This window comes from Vicia villosa, unplaced genomic scaffold, assembly GCF_029867415.1.
Source record: "Vicia villosa cultivar HV-30 ecotype Madison, WI unplaced genomic scaffold, Vvil1.0 ctg.000809F_1_1_3, whole genome shotgun sequence".
Lineage (NCBI taxonomy): Eukaryota > Viridiplantae > Streptophyta > Magnoliopsida > Fabales > Fabaceae > Vicia > Vicia villosa.
The window spans coordinates 141,293-162,192 of record NW_026705357.1 but is presented as its reverse complement, the minus strand read 5'-3'; the positions used below and the strand labels follow the sequence as shown (position 1 = coordinate 162,192).

At 33.4% G+C, this 20,900-nt stretch overlaps 3 protein-coding genes across 4 annotated transcripts; 2 read left to right on the top strand and 1 right to left on the bottom strand.

Annotated features, from left to right (window-relative positions):
• Positions 1–921: 921 nt before the first annotated feature.
• Positions 922–2,252, top strand: LOC131631321 (senescence-specific cysteine protease SAG39-like). The gene is made up of 2 exons (XM_058902113.1): positions 922–1,401; positions 1,500–2,252. Exons 1-2 carry the CDS (start codon positions 966–968, stop codon positions 2,090–2,092), a joined length of 1,029 nt encoding a protein of 342 aa, XP_058758096.1. The 5' UTR covers positions 922–965; the 3' UTR covers positions 2,093–2,252.
• A 6,427-nt stretch (positions 2,253–8,679) lies between these two features.
• Positions 8,680–10,513, top strand: LOC131631323 (L10-interacting MYB domain-containing protein-like). 2 transcript variants are annotated; one of them, XR_009292655.1, is made up of 4 exons: positions 8,680–8,815; positions 9,220–9,573; positions 9,729–10,325; positions 10,356–10,513. XR_009292655.1 is itself a non-coding variant. In XM_058902115.1 (3 exons), exons 2-3 carry the CDS (start codon positions 9,220–9,222, stop codon positions 10,269–10,271), a joined length of 897 nt encoding a protein of 298 aa, XP_058758098.1. In that variant the 5' UTR covers positions 8,680–8,815; the 3' UTR covers positions 10,272–10,513. The 2 variants fall into 2 exon arrangements, 1 of the variants encoding a protein (XP_058758098.1); XM_058902115.1 differs by having other exon boundaries at positions 9,729–10,513.
• A 722-nt stretch (positions 10,514–11,235) lies between these two features.
• LOC131631322 (senescence-specific cysteine protease SAG39-like) lies at positions 11,236–12,521 on the bottom strand. Its single transcript, XM_058902114.1, has 2 exons — positions 12,079–12,521; positions 11,236–11,980 (listed from the first exon to the last, which is right to left on the bottom strand). Exons 1-2 carry the CDS (start codon positions 12,512–12,514, stop codon positions 11,388–11,390), a joined length of 1,029 nt encoding a protein of 342 aa, XP_058758097.1. The 5' UTR covers positions 12,515–12,521; the 3' UTR covers positions 11,236–11,387.
• Positions 12,522–20,900: the final 8,379 nt, after the last annotated feature.

The window sequence follows — 20,900 nt, the reverse complement described above, 5'->3', positions numbered from 1 at the left end:
ATAATAGGTTTACACTAATTGCATTTCAATAAATCTTAGTAATAATATCTTAATAAATATTATATTTATTGAGACAAAGAAGCAGTCTAAATGAAGAGTTATAAAATAAATAATGATCTAGTTAAAAACATTTTGGTATATTAAGATAATTGAGTAATAATTTTTTAATTTACGTGTAAAATTTTAAAACTAACAAAGATACGGAAAGAGTAAGGGTCTGTTTGAAATAGTTTTTGTTTTTAGTTTTTAAAAACTGAAAAGTAAAAATCAAAACACAATTTAGCCATTTCAGTTTTTTGCTTTTAAAAACTGAAAAATTGTGAAGAGTTTTTAAAAACACATTTGTAAAATATTATAATCAAACAAGTTTTTAGTTTTTAAATTTTCAAAAACTAAAATAGAGTTTTTAAAAAGCCTTTCAAACAGGCCCTAATTTTCTGTTTCTTTTTCCTATCTATTTTTATTATAAACATAGAAAAATAAGGTGATATATTTAGTTTATCTATTTTTTTTTTTGGTTTATAACCACCGGTTTAGTCCGGTTCGGGGGAACAGCTCTGGCATCAAGTGGGTCAAGCCCCCTCCCGATCGCAGTTGTGGGGGATCGAACCGTGGTTCTCCCTACCAAGTCCAGCGCCAATCACCACTGAACCAACTAACGATTGGTTTAGTTTATCTATTTTGAGTATTGACGTTTCGAAATTCAAAAATAACCTCTAATGAATATTTTAATAAAACAATGACACCTATTTTAGCTTGTTGTAACTAAGGGTCTCATTCAGAAAATTCTCCAAAGCACGTAGTTATTGCAAGAAATTTAATTTAAACTTCAGGATGTAAACTACATGAAATTGGATTTGATTTTGCCTATTATAAATACCACAACATTCTTTAGTACAAGCACTACACATCTTTCTTACATTTATCTGCTAACTAATCAACCTTAAAGCAGTTCACTAGCTACCATGGCTGCAAATAATCAACTATATCATATTTCATTGGCATTGCTTTTTTGCTTTGGTTTGTGGGCTATTCAAGTCAATTCTCGTACTCTCCAAGATGGTTCCATGTATGAGAGGCACGACCAATGGATGACTCACTATAACAAAGTCTATAATGATCATCAAGAAAGGGAGAAACGTTTCAAGACATTCACTGAAAACGTGAATTACATTGAAGCGTTCAACAATGCCGATAATACATACAAACTAGGCATCAATGAATTTGCAGACCTCACTAACGAGGAGTTCATAGCATCTAGGAACAAATTTAAGGGACACATGTGCTCCTCAATCACAAGGACACCTACTTTTAAGTATGAAAATGTAACTGCAATCCCATCCACAGTGGATTGGAGGAAGAAGGGAGCGGTGACACCCGTGAAGAACCAAGGACAATGTGGTAAGTATCTATTTTAATGAGTAATGCATTTAATTCTATATGTGATCAAATATTTAATTGTCATCTAGCTCTACCTAATTTTAATTTACTTTCTGCAGGATGTTGTTGGGCGTTTTCTGCTGTTGCGGCAACAGAAGGAATTCATAAGTTGAGTACCGGAAAGTTGATCTCTTTGTCTGAACAAGAACTTGTTGATTGTGACATAAAAGGTGTGGATCAAGGTTGCGAAGGTGGTCTTATGGATGATGCTTTCAAATTCATCATTCAGAATCATGGACTCGACACTGAAGCCGAGTACCCCTATCAAGGTGTTGACGGAACATGCAATGCAAACAAAGCATCCATATATGCAGCTACTATTACCGGGTATGAGGATGTCCCTGCCAACAATGAGCAAGCACTGCAAAAAGCTGTGGCCAATCAACCAATTTCTGTAGCCATTGATGCTAGTGGATCTGACTTTCAATTTTACAAAAGCGGTGTTTTTACCGGTTCATGTGGAACTGAGTTGGATCACGGTGTCACAGCCGTGGGTTATGGTGTGAGTAATGATGGAACCAAGTATTGGTTGGTTAAGAACTCGTGGGGAACCGATTGGGGTGAAGAAGGATACATTATGATGCAAAGGGGAGTAGAAGCTGCCGAAGGCCTCTGTGGCATTGCAATGCAAGCATCTTACCCTACTGCATAAATACCAAACTTAATACTTATGATACCTAAACTGTAATCCAGTCTAAACTGTTATTGCGTGTATGCTTATCAGCTACATTCATCATGGTTTCTACAACTAGTTGTGTATATTCCATACATCTACTATTTATACTTGTGCATTTATCAATACAATGAAGATATTAAGAACAAATCCTATCACTCACTCTTCTTTTTCTTTAGTTAGAGTCTTTTTATTGTTTTTCTAATTTTAAAATCTCACAAATCTTCTTTATAACTAACAGATGGCTCTCACAATGTGTTTTTTAGTTCTGTCTTGCAACTCCTGGCTTTTGGAAAACCCAAAACTTGTCTTAGACATATAATGCATGTCAAACAGATAAAGAAAATTATAAGCATGGGTTAATGTTTATAAATATATTCAAAAACTGATGCAAAAAATATACAAACTCATTGAAACATCAGCTTAATCAAGACTATTCCAGCATCTCCATGGAGAATAGTGACTACCAAACTCATCATGATACTTGTTGCCTATGGATTTGGTCGATTGTTGAGCTTCCAAGAGATAGCTGAAATCTGCCGAGAACTGAAAAATCCATCAACTTTGACATCACAATTCCAAACAAATTTGCCATGTTACAGTGTTTGGAGATTTATCACCTAGACACAAGCAAGCTTGCACAAAACAAACAAGTAGTGCTTCTCTGTTTTCATGTTTTGTAACTCACTAAACAAGTTTCAAACATGCATTTCGTCAACTTTTAGATTGAAAAATAGATGATAACATCAATCTGCACTTTCTGATAAAAATGAGTCTTGTTTTAAGAAACTGTGAGACTGATCAATTCAATCAACTCAAGTTTAAGTGCATGTTTGGTGACAAATTGCTTCTATTATTAGTATGGTAGCATGAATGTGCATTGCATATTATAATAATCTGAACTGATGACTTTTCAGGTAATGGCTATAGTTTAGAAGAGGGGTGAGTCCTAAGGCTAACAGAAGGAACCATTTACAGGTGTTCAATCCATAACGACAAACCACATGATGGATAACATACCTTGATGTATTCAACCCAAATAAAGTCACCTTGATCAAGAATGGACTTCACGATAGCATACGGTTTCCTCAACACTGAATCTCGGTTTTTGAGTTGTTCCCTGTCCTATTCCAAACCTGTTTGTTGTAAAATCCATCACGTATATATTTTTATGCTTTTCTGACCTATTAATCCCGCCATAATTATATTATTTTTTTCTTCGGTTTTGATCTCAATTTTAATTGAATTTTTGGTTTCTTCATTTCAATTTTTTTAGGAGTTTAGTCCCTTCAAATATGGGACCAATTTTTAATAATTAGGACAATACTAAAGATGACATGTCATTATCAAATGTACGCCATTTTCTTAAAGATGTTTTTTTTAATTTATCATTATGTTAATAATATTTAATATATTATAATTATAATATCCATAGCATTAACTTAGTATTATTAAATTAAAATTAACATATATCAACTAAGAACTTTAAATTACTAATTTGTGTTTCTTCTTTTTGAAATGCAGAAATCCTAAACAATTACCATCATCCTCTTTTTAAAATTGTATGAATGCGTATGTTCGTTCGTGCGTCTTCTACTATATGTTCGTGCGTTCGTCCTCGATTATGTGTTCGTTCGTTTGAGTTTAAAAATTTCAAACTCGTCCTATGACTCGAAGTAAGTGGTTTTGTCTTGTATTATTTTTGCATATTTTCATTTGAATCTAATCGTTTTGCATATGTTTTGTCTCGTCTGTATTACGGACCCTAATGTCTATAACTTGTATTGTGGTTCTTTCTTGCATATTTTGATTCTTATGATCCCCAAATGTTTGGAATGCTTGTTGTTAGTTTATTATAAAGTTGTAATCCCTAATTTCTTTAATTGTTATTTTATTATTAAGTTGTGGTCTCCAAGGTCTATAATGATTATTTTATCACTTATTTTGTGTAGGCCAACAGAAAAACAAACTTCCAGATTTAGAATATATCATATGGGACAATTGGTATATCGTCAAGTGAAGTGGTATCTTCGTGAAGCATTGTATAAAATGGATTGGAAATGTGATGTGGACTTAATGTCCTATATCCAGATTGAAAGTGTGATAAAAAATGAAGGTTATGGTAATCCAAGGAGAATTTGTCTTGTCACCCCACAAATTGTACATGACACCACCCACACCTATGAAAAAGGTTAAATTGTCCAACCAATTTCCATTACCACATTTTTCAGAAATTTACGTGAGAGATCGAATTTTTCAAATTTTTAGAAGATACCGGAAATTTAGAAGGCATACACCGGAAATTTGACGAAAACAAGTAAGATTTACAATATTTTCTACCGGATATTTTGAAATTTACGGTATTTTATACCGGATATTTGAAAAATTCCGGTATTTTTACCGGAAATTTCAAAATTTCTGGTACTATTATCATTTGCCAATATTATCGGAAAATTTGAAATTTCCGGTACATATTATGATACCGGAAATTTCGAAATTTCCGGTATTTCAATTTTTTAAAAAAAAAAGCTCTTTTCCTTATATTGTTAAATTTTGCAGTGAGAACCAGAGGCAGAGACGGTTCTAGTGCGGGATGGACCACCGACAGAGCAGGTATGGTTGCTCGAACTGTTGATGAGGTGCTGGCCTCAGAGCTACGTATTGAATGCCTTCCTCCGACCGGTTCTAACCGGAAACGGAGGACTGAGCAGCAGGCAATGGTGGGGTTCCGCGCAACTCGCCGACAGACTGGTAGAGCATCCACTGCAGTGCAGGAGCCGGTGGTTCAGGTGCAGACAGTTCAGGAGCTGGTCGCTGAGGAGCAGGTGGTTGTTGAGTTGGTGGTTTAGGTGGTTGTTGAGGTGGTGGTTAAGGAGGTCTAAGAGACGGTGGTTCAAGATCAGGTGGTTCACAAGCGGGTTGTTCAAGATACAGACACCACCACTTGTGCATCTACGGAGCCATCAGTACACACTGATGGAGGTTTCCCCGGAGGACCTTTTTACATGTCCGTGTTGACGAGATACGCTAACCATGTCACTTATAGGATATGACAGAGCGAGGTATGTAATACTGGTCTTGTTTAAATGCTTAATTTTTATATTTATTACGCAATTTGAATTATACTAATTGTAATACTAGTCTTGTCTAAATGCTAGATTTTTATGTTTATTACGCAATTTGATTTATACTTACTGTAATATTGGTCTTGTTTAAATGCTTAATTGTATTATTTTGTTACACGAGCGTCGTGTTGAAGGTCGCTTCTCACGAGTCGAAGTTGAAGAATTTCCCCGAGATTCGGATGCCTGAGCAGGTGAGGAGGATAGTTGAGGATTTCCATCGGATGGATTTTGTTGGATGCTCCTTGACGATGTTTGACGCCTCCTTGTTATCAGCTTTTGTTGAGAGGTGGCATCCGGAGACATCATCCTTCCATATTCTATTTGGGGAGATGACTGTGACTTTAGATGATGTGGATGCCCTCTTTCACATTTCGATTGCTAGTACGTTTTTTGCACCAGTTTATAGGGACCAGGAGACGGAAGTGCGCATAGTTATGAATGCTTTGGAGGTTGATGAGGTGAATGTGCTACATGAGTTTGGTGAGACTCAGGGCTTTCACATTAGGATCTCTTGGTTGAAGACTACTTATCAGGAGCTTATGGATGCAGAGAGGTATCAGGCTGCCTCTAGGGCGTACATGCTACATCTAGTGGCATGTACTCTCTTTGCAGACAAGTTTGGAGTTTATATAGATGTTCGATACCTTTCTCTATTCAGCGCCCTTGACACCCCATCTTGGGCTTATGGAGTGGTGGCATGGACGATGTTGTACACGGAGTGTGATGTTGCATCTCGTTCTGATACCAGACAACTTGCTAGTTACCTGAGATTGTTACAGGTATATTATAATTTATTAGATGGTTTTGTGTTTAATTATTTGGGTGTATTTATTTTATGATTTTTTATGCAATGTTGGATCTACGAGCATTTCCCTCACATCTCTGACCGGAAGATCTAGCGTGCTGTGGCTTTTGAGCCATGTGCGAAGAGGTGGAAGGCCAAACAAGTCATTCCAAGAGGGTTGATGGAGTACAGGCGGAAGCTGGATGCTCTGACATTGGATGATATCATCTGGATACCGTATACAGCTCACCGCCCTTATCGTCCTTCGGAGGTATCTACTTTATATTCAAGGTATGACAGATGGGAGAGCCATGTGGCTAAACACTTGCCTGAGAGGTGTCTACGCCAGTATGGTTATATACAGGGCATCCCACGTCCGGTCACAGAGGCTCCAGCTGGTGGCATTGATCAATGGTTTCAGAGTCACATCATCAGCTCCCATGTGAGATCATTAATACAACCGTTGCAATTCAGGAGCTTGGGCAGTGCGAGGATGGATACCTGGAGTGGCTCCACAATGTGTCACACCCTAGGGTCATACCACCTGCCACAACATCTGATGTTCCAGAGCCTTCAACTACCAGGGATTCGTCCGATCTACTACCACCACCTCCACCTCTCGTAGGTGACCAAGACAGCCGCCTACAGTTCATCGCTGTTTACTTAGATAGTCTCATGGGTTTGGTGAACCATGATGGTGAGGTTCATACTACTTTAGCTAGGTTGACCGATGTTGCCCGTGGAGGGCCTATGTAGATTTATTTTTTTATGTTTGTATTATTTGTATATTTTAGACACACATCTTTTTTATTGCATCATCTTTTTTTGCTAGTACATGTTTCGATTAGGTAAAGAAAATAAAATAACATCAATAACAAACAAACATAGTTAACAAACATCAGATGACAAACAACAAACATAAACAGTACTCCGAAACACGAAAACCTAGGCACTAACGAATGACTCTGGACATTTCAGACACTTCATTATATCATCCACGGATCTTCGGATCTACGCATCCAGCTCGATCAGACCTTTAGTTATCCTACGGTGAAATGATTTCCACACGGCCTTCACATCTTCATCATTCTTCAACTCGGTTAGGTTGTATTTCACCCTTCCAATTGTATCAATCCAGTCCTCCCGAAACTCGATCGTTGTCACCCTTCTGTTATCGAAATCAGGAAGCATATTATTCGTTTCTTTCAATGTGGCAAAGAATTCGGTCCCATCTGGAATCTTGGTTTCAACAGTAGGGTTGTAGCCATTGAAGTACACTTCTACATTAATCAAATACTGAGGAAGAGACATTTTGTTGAGATATGTTATCCAATAACCCTAACACCCCTATTTATACAAATGATGATGCATTCTAGACCACACATACGCGTCGATGCAATAAGGACCCTCCAAAAGTGTCGGTAAAATTTCAACCATTAAAAAAACCTAATATTAGAATATATCGGAAATTTCAGTTATAATGAAATTTTCGGTACTGCCCGGAAATTTCAAATACAATACCGGTAATTTACTTCTACCGAAAATTTTGTAAGGTGTACCCGAAATTCTTTGTATCTCTTTAGGGATAAAAATGGAATAAAAAATGGGGGGGTGGCATGTATAATTCTCTAATACAAAGTGTCAGTGGTATCAGAACCCAAAGTTTTCTTTTTGCTTGAGGATTTAGGCTATTGAATAATGACCAAGATGTGTTAACCTTTACTGAAGATGTTAAAGGATTTAATGTTATTGATATTTATTGTGAAATATTGGTTCGAACTCTAGTATGGTGGAATAATAACTTGTTGTTCATTTTCCTTATTTTGTTGTTTTCTTTAATATGTCCTTTTAAGCTTTCTAGAAGGATGAGGTATCAAGTTTGTTAGATTTTATTAAATATGATTGGTTGGCAAATAACCACTTGCTCTATTTAGCCACTATGGAATTATGAATGAAAAGAAACATATTTAGCCACTATGGAATTGTGAATGAAAAGAAACATATTTAGCCACTATGGAATTATGAATGAAAAGAAACATATTTGCACCGATTAAAATTGTCTTCTTCCTTAAAACTCTTTATGCCTTGCACTTGGTTCATCATTATCAGATAACATTCATAATCAGAGAAACATATTTGCACCGATTAAAATTGTCTTCTTCCTTAAAACTCTTTATGCCTTGTACTTGGTTCATCATTATCAGATAACATTCATAATCAGGTTATCTCTGGTCTTGAATTAGGATACTAACGGTATACTCCTTAATAGCCAAAGAATAGGTACCGACCAACAGAAGATGACAAAATTTACAAGTATAAATCACATTTACATACTTTTTTTTTATGAAGACAACTTATTTATCTTTCACAAAAAGTTGAAGTGTGTCTTCAATTGATCACATGATACCCTTTAATATTAATATATTTAATTATTTATTAAATAGTATTTGAACATTTCACATTGAAATATCCAACTTTTTGAATTTGATAGATAAAAATGTACTACTACTAGAAACTTTGGTTAGTATATGTCAATTTAAGGGAAGTTAGTGTATAAGTTGGTATATATTAATTTCCCAATAATCAATCTAAATAGTCATAAATGTATTAAAATATGCTATTTTTATTAATGGAAGGAAAAATAAAAAATTTAAATTTAAGTACAAAACTCATTTAAACCTTTTATTTTGTTATTGGCAAACGAGGTTTGTTTGCAAGGTTTCCCCTTCTACTTCTCTGCTATAACCTCATCGAAGGATCAATTGTAATCGGAGAAATTGGTGTTTCTCTCAGGTAATTTTTCTTTCTTCTCTCTGCTTTATTAGGGTTTTGAAAAACCTCAAAAAATATGCAGTAATTGTCTTTATTAGAGTATTACAGTATATTCAATCAATTTATTCAATGTAATGATTCCACTGGTGTAGAATAATGCTTGAGTTAAGATGCATCTGATTACCATGATTCTGAATCATATAAAGTTTATTTCTTTGCCATTTTCTATGCTTACTGGTATACAGTGTATCATACTCTTATTGGAATTTTTTTCCTGAATTATGTGATTTTGAATCTTTTGATTCATCACTATATGCATGTAGAGTTCCATGTTCCTGTGTGGAGTATGTGTTTTTGTGTTTTTATGTCTAACTGCATGTGCTTATAATCGTCTTTGTCGAGCACTAATGTTAGTTAAAACATAGATGGCAGGCCACATGACTAGGTCAAGAAGGCTTGAAACTCAGCAGCTGGAACAGTCGAGGGCGAAGTGGACAACATCACTCACTAAGATACTGGCTGATCTGATGGTTGACCAAGTACATAAAGGGAATAAACAAAACAATTCATTCAATAAGAAAGCATGGAAATGTATATGTGATGGATTTTACAACAAAACAGGTTTGAAATGGGATAGGGAACAACTCAAAAACAGACATTCAGTATTGAGGAGGCAGTATGCTATCGTGAAGTCCATTCTTGATCAAGGTGACTTTATTTGGGATGAAGCAACGGGGTATATAAGGGCCGATGATGAAATTTGGGCTGAATACATAAAGGTATGTTATCCTCAAATTTTCCTTACTTTAGAGGAGTCAAATCATTTCTGCAGTATCACTGTTTTGGTAACGGAGTTTTATTGCACTTAGGCACAATCTGTTTTCTGTTCTTTTTTTTTTTTTAAATACTTGACGTAACTCTTGAAAAATTACAGAATCATCCCGATGCTGAGCCCTTAAAAAGTGGTGGCTGTCCAATCTTTAAGGAGCTATGTACAATATTCTCTGAGCCAACAGTGAACGGAAAGCATGAATTTTTAGCTACGCCTGAGGGTGAACATACTCCTAGAGCTCCTTGTCCAGAGTTCTTGAGCACACACCAAGAGGAGTCTTCATCTGAATCCGATGACGAGGAAGATTCAAATTACCTTCCAACAGTTCAACCTACTACACCTACAGCAACTGGCAGTAGTCGCAAAAGAAGGCGTAAAGGAGTTGATGATGCTATTGCTGACGCTATATTGGAGATGGCTTCTGCTTCAAAGATGAGGGCAGCTGCGATAGAGAAACGTAACTCTAAATACAGCATTGCTGACTGTATTAAGGAATTAGATTTAATGCAAGGTGTTGATCAAAGGATATATTTTGCTGCTCTAGATATTTTCAACAAACCTAATGCAAGGGAGATATTTTTGTCTCTCAAAAAGAATAAACGTTTACCATGGTTGCACCGCAGATGTGCTGTTGCATTCCAGTAGATAGGTGGAAAAATATATGAAAGGATATCATTTTGGCCAATCTGATCCGTTAATGTTGAGTTATTCACTAGCAATCTCGTCAATATCATGATAGTTCCTTAAGTTTTGATGTTAAAAGATATTGTTTGATTGAATGGACAATTTGACATGCAACCATACTAATAATAGAAGCAATCTGTCACCAAACATGCACTTAAACTTGAGTTGAATGAATTGATCAGTCCTACAGTTTCCTAAAACAATCTTCATTTTTATCAAAAAGTGCTGATTGATGTTGTCATCTATTTTTAGTCTATAAGTTGACGAAATGCATACTTGAAACTTGTTTAGTGAGTTACAATACATGAAAGCAGAGAGGCAATACTTATTTGTTTTGTGCAAGCTTGTTTGTGTCTGAGTGATATATCTCAAAACACTGTAACATGGCAAATTTGTTTGGAATTGTGATATCAAACTGGATGAGTGTTTCAGTTTTCAGCATATTTCAGCAATCTCTTCATTAGCTGGGGAGATTTGGAGCTCTACAATCTACCAGTATGATACATAGGCAACAAGTATCATGAGTTTGGTAGTCACTATTCTCCATAGAGATGCTGGAAGAGTCTTAATTAAGGTGATGTTTAAAAGAGTCTGTATACGTTTTGAATCATATTTTGAATATATTTATAAACAATAACCCATGCCTATAATTTTTCTCTTGATTTTCATTAATTTAGCATTCCTCTTATATATGTTTGACTTGCATTATATGTCTCAAACCTAAACTAATGCCGCTTTGATGACATTTTATGGGTTCTCTAAAAGCCAGGAGTTGTAAGAGAGAAACAAAAAATATTTCTAAGAGCCATTTGTAAGTTATAAAGAAGATCTGTGAGATTTTAAAATTAGAAAAACAAATAAAAAAACTACTAACTAAAGAAAAAGAAGAGTGAATGATAAATTTTGTTCTTAATATCTATCTTCATTGTATTGATAAATGCACAAGTATAAATAGTAGATGTATGGAATATACACAACTAGTTGTAGAAACCATGATGAATGTAGCTGATAAGCACACAAACAATCACAGTTTAGGCCGAATTACACTTTAGGTAACATAAGTATTGAGTTTTGTATTTATGCAGTAGGGTAAGATGCTTGCATTGCAATGCCACAGAGGCCTTCGGCAGCTTCGACTCCCCTTTGCATCATAATGTATCCTTCTTCACCCCAATCAGTTCCCCATGAGTTCTTAACCAACCAATATTTAGTTCCATCATTACTGACACCATAACCCACGGCAGTGACACCATGATCCAACTCAGTTCCACATGATCCAGTAAAAACACCACTTTTGTAAAATTGAAAGTCTGATCCACTAGCATCAATGGCTACAGAAATTGGTTGATTTGCCACAGCTTTTTGCAGTGCCTGCTCATTGTTGGCAGGGACATCTTCATAGCCGGTAATAGTAGCTGCATAGACGGATGCTTTGTTTGCATTGCATGTTCCGTCAACACCTTGATAGGGGTATTCGGCTTCAGTGTCCAGTCCATGATTTTGAATGATGAATTTGAAAGCATTATCCATGAGACCACCCTCACAACCTTGGTCCTCACCTTTTGTGTCACAATCAACAAGTTCTTGTTCTGATAAAGAAATCAATTTTCCAGTACTCAACTGATGAATTCCTTCGGTTGCCGCAACAGCAGAAAACGCCCAACAACATCCTACAAAAGGTAAATTAAAACTATCTAGAGTTAGATGACAATTAAGTTTATGATTACATGTAGAATTAAATGCATTACTCATTAAGATAGATATTTACCACATTGTCCTTGGTTCTTCACAGGTGTTACTGCTCCTTTCTTCCTCCAATCCACTGTAGAAGGGATTGCACTTACATTTTCGTACTTAAAAGTAGTTGTCCTTGTGATTGAGGAGCACACGTGTCCCTTAAATTTGTTCCTAGATGCTATGAACTCCTCATTAGTGAGGTCTGCAAATTCATTAATGCCTAGTTTGTATGTATTATCGGCATTGTTGAAAGCTTCAATGTAATTCACGTTTTTTGTGAATGTCTCGAGACGTTTCTCCCTTTCTTGACGATCCTTATAGACTTTGTTATAGTGACTCATCCATTGACCATGCCTCTCATACATGGAGTCATCTTGGAGAGTGCGAGAAGTGACTTGAATAGCCAATAATCCAAAGCAAAAAAGCAGTGCCAATGAAATATGGTATAGATGATTATTGGCTGCCATTGTAGCTAGTGAAGTGTATGAATAATAAGAACAAATAACTGCTTTGAAGTTGATTATAGTTAGCAGTTAAATGTGAGAAAGTGTGTTGCGGTTGCACTCAAATGTATTGTGGTATTTATAATATAGGCAAAACAAATTCGAGTTTCTGTAAAACAAAATTATCTTCTATGAGCATATACGTGCTCGAGAGAATTTTCTGAATGGGACCTGTGATTGGAACCCTTAGTTACAACACGCTAAAATACTAATCAATACGTAGTACGTTGGAAAAGTTTTGGATTATAAGAGTGAAGGTTTGACACAACAATAATCAACTTTATATGCTTGCAAATTATTTATTAGTTAGTGCATGACCAAATGAAATCTTTCTAAGTCCAATACTTGGAATAATAGTGCATTTATCTTCAAATTAAATAATAGAGAATTTTTTATTCCACCTTTTGGGGTTCTTAGGCACCTTGTGCGCTTTCAAAAATATCTCTCTGCTTCCGGAGATGTATTTCTGAACGCACATTTTTTTACTCAACGTCAACATGTTCTGGAGCTACATCTATGGAATTTGTCTGTATGCACATTTACGGAAGAAACCCAGAAGTAGAATACCAGAAAATAAACATTGCAACGATAAAATCAACATTCATAAAATAAAATTGGCATTATATTGATGATTTCAACAGAAAATTAAATATTACATTTCAATAGCTCGAGCGGGATTTTCTCTTCGAAACCGAAATACGTTCGTCATTTCTCCAAAACATTCTCTCGGTTCTTGAGCTCCACGTTGCGGTAAACGACGTTCCCTTCGTTGTCAACTGAAGGTGAACGATACTCGAGCTTCACAACCTTTCGCTTGTCTCCGAAGGTAGGCGATAATGGATTTCGTCAATGATATCGTCGAGCGAGGTGTAATCGTTGAGTTTGAACGTCCTCCCAGATGTTTTGCCGTCGGAGTAGATTTGTCGTCGGAGTAGGTGACACTTGCGACATACCAACGAATGTTGATATCATATTGAGACATTTTTGTGTTTGTGTGAAAGAAAACATAAGAAACCCTAAATTTATAGAAAACCCTAGGTGAGTATCGACCACCCATTTTCTGTCACACAACTTTCCGTAGCTATATCCATAAAAAGAATCCAGATATATTGGTATTGTATGTAGATCTACGGAAAATAACCTGGTACTGCAACTTAAGAAACTTTCGTAGATACATATTCGGAACTTTTGCTGTTACATTTTTTTCAGTATAACAGAATAATAAGGAAAGTGAGTATATTGCAATGTTAGTAATTGGTTATATTGCAATGTTAAAAAGTGTGAGTATATCACACTTCCAAAATTCAAAACAAATCAAAACAAGTGTCGCCGGCTAAATCTATTGGTGGTTTCATCTTGGACTTTTCCGTATGCGATTCCTTTTCGATGTTGTTCAATCTTTTGAATTTGTGCATCCTTTTGACGAAAAGATTCGGCCACGTCTCGACATTTGCGGTATGATGAGTCATCCATTCCGATGATGTAGGTGATATGGGGCATCCCGGTTTCAACTAAACTTGTACAAAATGACTTGATTTTGCAAGCCACCCAACACATGATGCGATCATTTGGATTTCTAGGTGGTGCGGTGCGGAGCGGAAAAAAAGGTTTCCAAAAACCCGTATCGCGTCAAGTCAATGCAAACCCTATCATATGTACATGCAATAAGATGCCCCATTTTCAAGAATCTCATCCATTTTGACACCGGTGCGTGACCGCTCAAGCAAGGAACAAGAGATTTGTAAACCGCTTCAAATTTATCTTTTTCTCCATATAACCGCGTGTACGATTCTTTATGCGTCTTCAACTCTTGGGTAAGTTAATGACCGACAAGCGCATGATTATCCTCTCACTTACCAAGCAAACCTGAAACGGCCCGATAACCGTAATTATCGTCCCACTCAACTTTGACGATCCACTCAATGTATTGCATAAAAACCGGCATCTTGTCGATGAGTGGAATTATAGGTGAAATCGAGGTCGGAGGCGGTTTGCTTATGCGAGCTCCTGTCATGGCACTTTTTTGAGATTTAGGAGTCGGTGAGTCGGGAAATTGTTTATCAACGTGTTCACAATAAGAAGGAGATTGTGTAGTCGAGTTGTCATTCGGTGTAGGCTTCATTTTCTTCGGAGCACCCTTTGTCTTTACCGGTTGAGAAGGCGGTTTCATATGATTGTTTCGGGATATCCAATCTTTCTCAATTGTTCTTTGATGTGGAGTTTCATGTTGTCATTGGCCTTCAAAAATCTCTCTTGTATTGCTTCCGATTCGGTAGAAATAGAGATATTCGGTTTACCTCCTTCCATGCAACCATCATCATCAAAACTAAGTCTTTTCCAATGAGGGCAAACTTTGTCCATTCTTATCGACTCACCTAGTTTCATCTTTTTAGCAATAACACAAGCACACGGAGACCATATGTTTTAGAAATAGTGTAACCATACTTTGCACCATCGGAACCTACAATTTCACCTCGTTTGGCCTCGTAAAAATATTGTTCAACCCGGACCGAGATATATTGCCGATCAATTAAGAATAAAGAATGTTGTCCTTAAATCGATGTTCCAACACCGTTATGCTCCGACCAAATGTGGTTTGTATCTCATTATGTTAGTTTTTAATCATGAGATTTACTGAGTCCTATTATCGATACAAGTCCCCCTGCTATTACACAACCAATTTTCAAACTAGCACGAGCCGACTTGACTCTGTTGGTGGTTGTATTCCCAAGGTGTCGGACATTATCAGTCCACACACATACAATATTCTCCTTCACCTGACCAAGAATGGTGCTTTCAACATATTTCAATAAAGCATGATACTTTTCACATATTTTCCTAATTGAATGACGAAATCAGCATACAATTCTTTTGTGGATGAATTTAGTATACGATTCCATGCATCCATTATTTTTTCAACAATCACATCGGGCTTCATCAATTTTCCACCTTCGGACTCTACTTGTTTCGTCCCAACCGTGGGTTTAACCCGACTTCTTACATTCGTTGTTATGTGATATCGACAAAGTAATGCATTAGAAGAAGGAAATATCTTTGCCACCGCATTCATCAACACGGTATCGCGGTCTGTAACAATCATGTTAGGCATCTCAACTTGGTCCTTTAAGAGTGACCGACACACCTCTAATGCCTATGTAAAATTATCCTCTTTTTCACACTCCAAAAAAAGCAAAACCAATGGCATATGTCTTCTCGGTAGATGTAACACCAACCATCTCAAATAATAGAAGTCTATACTTGCTGGTCTTGTATGTAGAATCGAGAATGAGCACAGTTGAGAATATGTTGAACAACTTTATCGAATCTGGATGAGTCCAAAAAATATCTCGGACCATAACTCCATCGTTGCAAGTTCTGTACCGGGACACGTAATTGTTATCATCCAACAATTTCAATAGTTGTTGCATCTCACTTCTATCTCCCCTAATCTCCTTGTTAGTCCGGTATCGAATGTTATACACTTGTCTTATATTTGATACATTGTCGGGTTCCTTCCGTTTCAATGTGGTGAGTTATTTTTCGGTTGGACAAGATTCAAGGTCATGTCACTAATACATGTCTTCTCTTCCAGTTTGAGCCGACATATAATAGGATTACCTTGTAAATTTGAGCACAATTCATGGTTGTGCAAACCACAAATAACACTAAATTTTCACTTCTTGCTAGCCAACATGTAACCACGAATTTTAAAAAGACATTCACATTTTCTACTACCCGTGTCGTCTCTTTTAAACTTCCGTAGAGGAGTATGGTATTTCCCGCTTCTTTCGCACAACATTGTTACAAAAGTGTTTCTTCTTTCGAAACCATTATCTGATCTTCATATTACCACACAAAAACCGAGTCTAGTTACAGCCCTACGAATCCATGTGAGCATGCTATCACGATCATCAAACTCTTGCTTGTTATTAAAGTCACCACCGATATCTACCGTCTTTACGATAACCCCTTGAACATTCAGAGAAACATCGTCTGTAGAAACTAATTCTTTTGAGATATTATCGGGGAGCATCATAACTATTTGTAAACACAACAAAAATAACAAAAAAATTATAAAACTACTGTAAAAAAACAGCACATACATGTTCCGGAGATATACCTACAAAACATGTTCATCTTCAACACGTTTCGGAGCTGTACCTACGGAAGCAACGTTACTTTTTTTAAAAAAAAAACTTCATGATTAATGTGAGCAATGTAATGGACAAAGATGAATCTTTACCTGAAATTCAGTCTTTTCTTACTCCCTTTGATTTGCTGCACCAAAAAGTTGAAGCTTTGGAGTGAAAAGTGATATTGATGATGTAGGATTTTTTAGGTTGGTGAAGGTAAGTGTTGAAGAAGAAAAACAACAATGGAGAGTGATCATGCTGGTTCAAAATATAGCAGAAAGTTTCGGAGTTGTATCCACAGAATATTCTGGTGTTAAGACGTTTCGTAGATGTAGTTCTGGAAGATTCGCTGAACTGAATTATTATGAAGTTTTCCCCAATGTTACTAGTTTAAAATGCTTCCATATATGTAGCTCCGGAAAAAACTAAATTCTTGAAAAAAAATTTGTTTCCTAATATGTATCTCCAGAGTAGGGGGCATAACTGAAATTGCACTAAATACTTAAGAGTATTAAGAAATGGATTAAAAAATTGCCATTAAATATTAGTCATATTCCGTCCCCATAAGCAAGTTTAGTTGGCATGCACGTCAAATATAAAGGTGAAATTTTAGGCATTAGGAGTGTGGCTGGATGTTTTAAAAATCAATGTGATAATGGAGTTTTTTAAGATTTTTTCTTTATCCACCTCCCTATGGGGGTCACCCCCAGCGAAAACCCCATTTTACCCTGCTTCGGAAATGCATTTCCGAAATATTTTTTTTCTAAATTTTTCCAGACTTCGGAAGTGCATTTCCGAAAAATCCCAAAAATTGGGATTTTGACTAATTCGGAGATGCATCTCCGAAACAACAAAAAAAATCTAAAAAAATCTCAAAAATTAATTTTAGGATATTAATTAATTCACATATCATAAATTTGATATAATTTATGAGTAATGAATAATAATAATTATATATTTTGATATAATTTATGAGTTATGAATAATAGCTATTATATATTTCTATCCTGATTCATATTTTAAAATTTAAAATAATTTTAATTAAAAAAATTAAAATAATTTCACTTACAAAATAGGTTATAATTTTTTATTTATATATTTATAATAATTATTATATATTTATAAAAAAAATGAGTGTTTTAATTTATATATTTATATAATAATTATAATAATTATTATATATTTATAAAATTATTATATATTTATATATTTATATAATAATTATTATATATTAATTATAAATATATTTATATATTTATATAATAATTATAAAAATTAAAAAAAATAAGTGTTTTAATTTATAATAATTATTATATATTTATATATTTATATATTTATATATTAATTATTATATATTTATATATTATATATTTATATAAGTTATAAATTATTTTTAACTTTAAAATTGTTTAGAAAATTTTGATTCACCTTGATTTTATTGATTAACCTTCATTTTATTGATTCACCTTGATTTATACCTATTAATTGTATTGATTCACCTTGATTTTAATTTTTTAATAATTATTGAATTCTTTCGGAAGTATATATCCGAAACATTCCAAGACCAATTTGGTCTTGGAATATTTCGGATATGCATCTCCGAACACACCCCCTCCCAAAAAAAAGGTGTTTTCGGAAATGCATCTCCGAAAATACCTTTTTTTCGTGTTTTCGGAAGTTCATTTCCGAAATAAGACAAATTTTGAAAAAAAAAAAAAAAAAGTTTCGGAAATGCATTTCCGAAGTGAGGATATTTTGGGTTTTTCATCGGAGGTGATCTAGAAAAGAAGGAGGTAGGGAAAGAAATTTTCTTTTTTAATTTTTTTTTTTTTGGTTTAGTGAGTAGAAAAGCAAGAGATGACAAAATCATAATTTTTTTTTTTGTAATCTGATGGAGATGTTACTAATAATCTTAATTCATTATTTTGGGTTGTTTCGACTATCTTATGTTAAACTGAATTACGTTGAAACTTTAACTTAATTTTACATAGCAGTATATGAAAATTAGCATCACGTTACCATAACATAAACATAACTTACAAAAATCTCAACTATACAACAATATCAATACAATACAAATTATGTTGACGTTAGGATTTCCCATTCCCAATGCTATATATATCCTACATTTATTATTTCTCATGTTTTTGCACTATCACTACAGTTTTTTCTCTAGCCGTCAATGACGGAAAACAATAGACGATTAAGTTTCAACTTAACATGAACTCAATAATTATAGTTAAAAAAATCAATTACAATATTTAAATCTAAATATTTTTTAATTATTATTTTATTTGCGATGATTATAAATAAAAATTAATATCAATTTTTTTAAAAGTTAATATATATATATATATATATATATATATTAAATTATGTATTTGTTGTTTTACATGTTACTTTGTGTGTTAGGATAAAAATACTTAAATACGATAATAAATGACATATATTCAACAAAATTTATAATATAATATAATTTACAAAGAAAATTAAGTACTTGAGATAGATAAATTATACATGTAAGATGTTAATTTTATATGTATTTTGTTGTTCTTAAAACTATAATATAAATTAATTTAATATATCTTTTATTATAATTTATATTAATTAATTATCTTTTATTATAATTTATATTAATTAATTATTAAATAATTTAATTAATTTTCCGTGCATCAACCAAGTCTAATAATAAATTGAGAATAATAAATTTAATTAAATAATTTAATTAATTTTCCTCAGAGAATAATAAATTGAGAATATTAATTAGATGGTAGAATTGGAATATAAAAATTAGAATTGCATTTAAAACTAAAAACGACAATTATTTTGAAACAAATAATTTTATCAAATGCGAATTTAAGTAAATAATATCAATTTTCTTGTTCAAACTAAATAAAAGAGGAGAAATTTATCAATAACTAAGGAATCAAAATAAAGAAAAAAAAATGCGGTGAGAATGTAAAATAATTTTATAATATCAATTACGATTATATATTTTGCCAAGTCAAACTATTTTTTTTTTTTAAAATTATGTGACATGATTCATGAATCCATATTTAATGATTGCATTACCTTTGACTTCCAAAATAAAATAAAGAGTGAAGATCCATTTTGGTCCCTCACAAAAATCACACAGCCCAAATTAGTCCCTCACAAAAAAAAGGACTCGATTTAATCCCTTACAAAATTTAACCGAACCATATTAGTCCTTTTGTTAATATTTTTATCAAATCGGTTTTTTATATTTTTAAACCGTGACTGGACTGCCACGTTGGCTTTTATTTTTTATTTTCATTTTTTAAATATTAAATTAATTTTAAATTATAAATTAATTTTTAAACAATTCTGATTTAATAATATCAAAAAGACAAAATTATTTCTTATAAGGAATCGAACTCAATACTATTAAACAATATCTTAAGTCTTTACCACTAGGCCAATATGCATTCATAAAAAATAATTTCCAAGATTTTTAATAATATTATAATTATGAATTTAAAACAAAAATTATAAAATTTATATCAATGGGGTTTTCGAACCTCTTTGATTTACTGATTTCAAATAATACACCAATTTAAAAATAAAATTTATTAAATATAAAACCTCAATATATTTAATCAATTAGAAATAAATTAAATCATATGTAATTGAAATTAAATAACACACAAATAAATATTTATTTATTTCAAATTAATTCAAATTGAATAATAATTAATTAGTTTAATATTAATCCAACTAATTATTAAAATATTTAATAAATTTAAATTAAATAATCAATTAATTTTTAAAATTGTTTAGTTAATACAAACTAAATAGTAATCAATTAATTTAATAGTAATTCAATTAAATATTAATTAATTTATTTTTATTTGATTAATTTTATTTAGGATTTATATTTTATTAGTTTTATTTTTAAATTTTTGTATTATTTAAAATTAGTAAATATTTATTTATTTTTTATTTGAAATAAGTAAATATTTGTTCTGAATTATTAACTTAAGTATTCATTATTAATAATATTAACAATATAAATTGACTTGTATAGTTGTAAAGTGACTATTATTTAACTTGAACGGATTTGAATTTGAGACCCAGTTGATACAAATTTTAACTTTTTTGTTTTGTTTTAAATTCTACATTATTTAATATTTCTAAAAATTATAAGAATTATTTGTCATGGATATACATTGGACTAGTGGTAAGGACTTAAGATATTG

Excerpts from the sequence above, each read along its gene's own strand:
- LOC131631323 (XM_058902115.1), top strand. The coding sequence starts at position 9,220 with ATGGCAGGCCACATGACTAGGTCAAGAAGGCTTGAAACTCAGCAGCTG. Across the intron at positions 9,574-9,728 it reads TTTGGGCTGAATACATAAAG|AATCATCCCGATGCTGAGCC; the intron begins GTATGTTATCCT and ends GAAAAATTACAG.
- LOC131631322 (XM_058902114.1), bottom strand. The coding sequence starts at position 12,514 with ATGGCAGCCAATAATCATCTATACCATATTTCATTGGCACTGCTTTTT. Across the intron at positions 11,981-12,078 it reads GAAGAACCAAGGACAATGTG|GATGTTGTTGGGCGTTTTCT; the intron begins GTAAATATCTAT and ends TACCTTTTGTAG.
- LOC131631321 (XM_058902113.1), top strand. The coding sequence starts at position 966 with ATGGCTGCAAATAATCAACTATATCATATTTCATTGGCATTGCTTTTT. Across the intron at positions 1,402-1,499 it reads GAAGAACCAAGGACAATGTG|GATGTTGTTGGGCGTTTTCT; the intron begins GTAAGTATCTAT and ends TACTTTCTGCAG.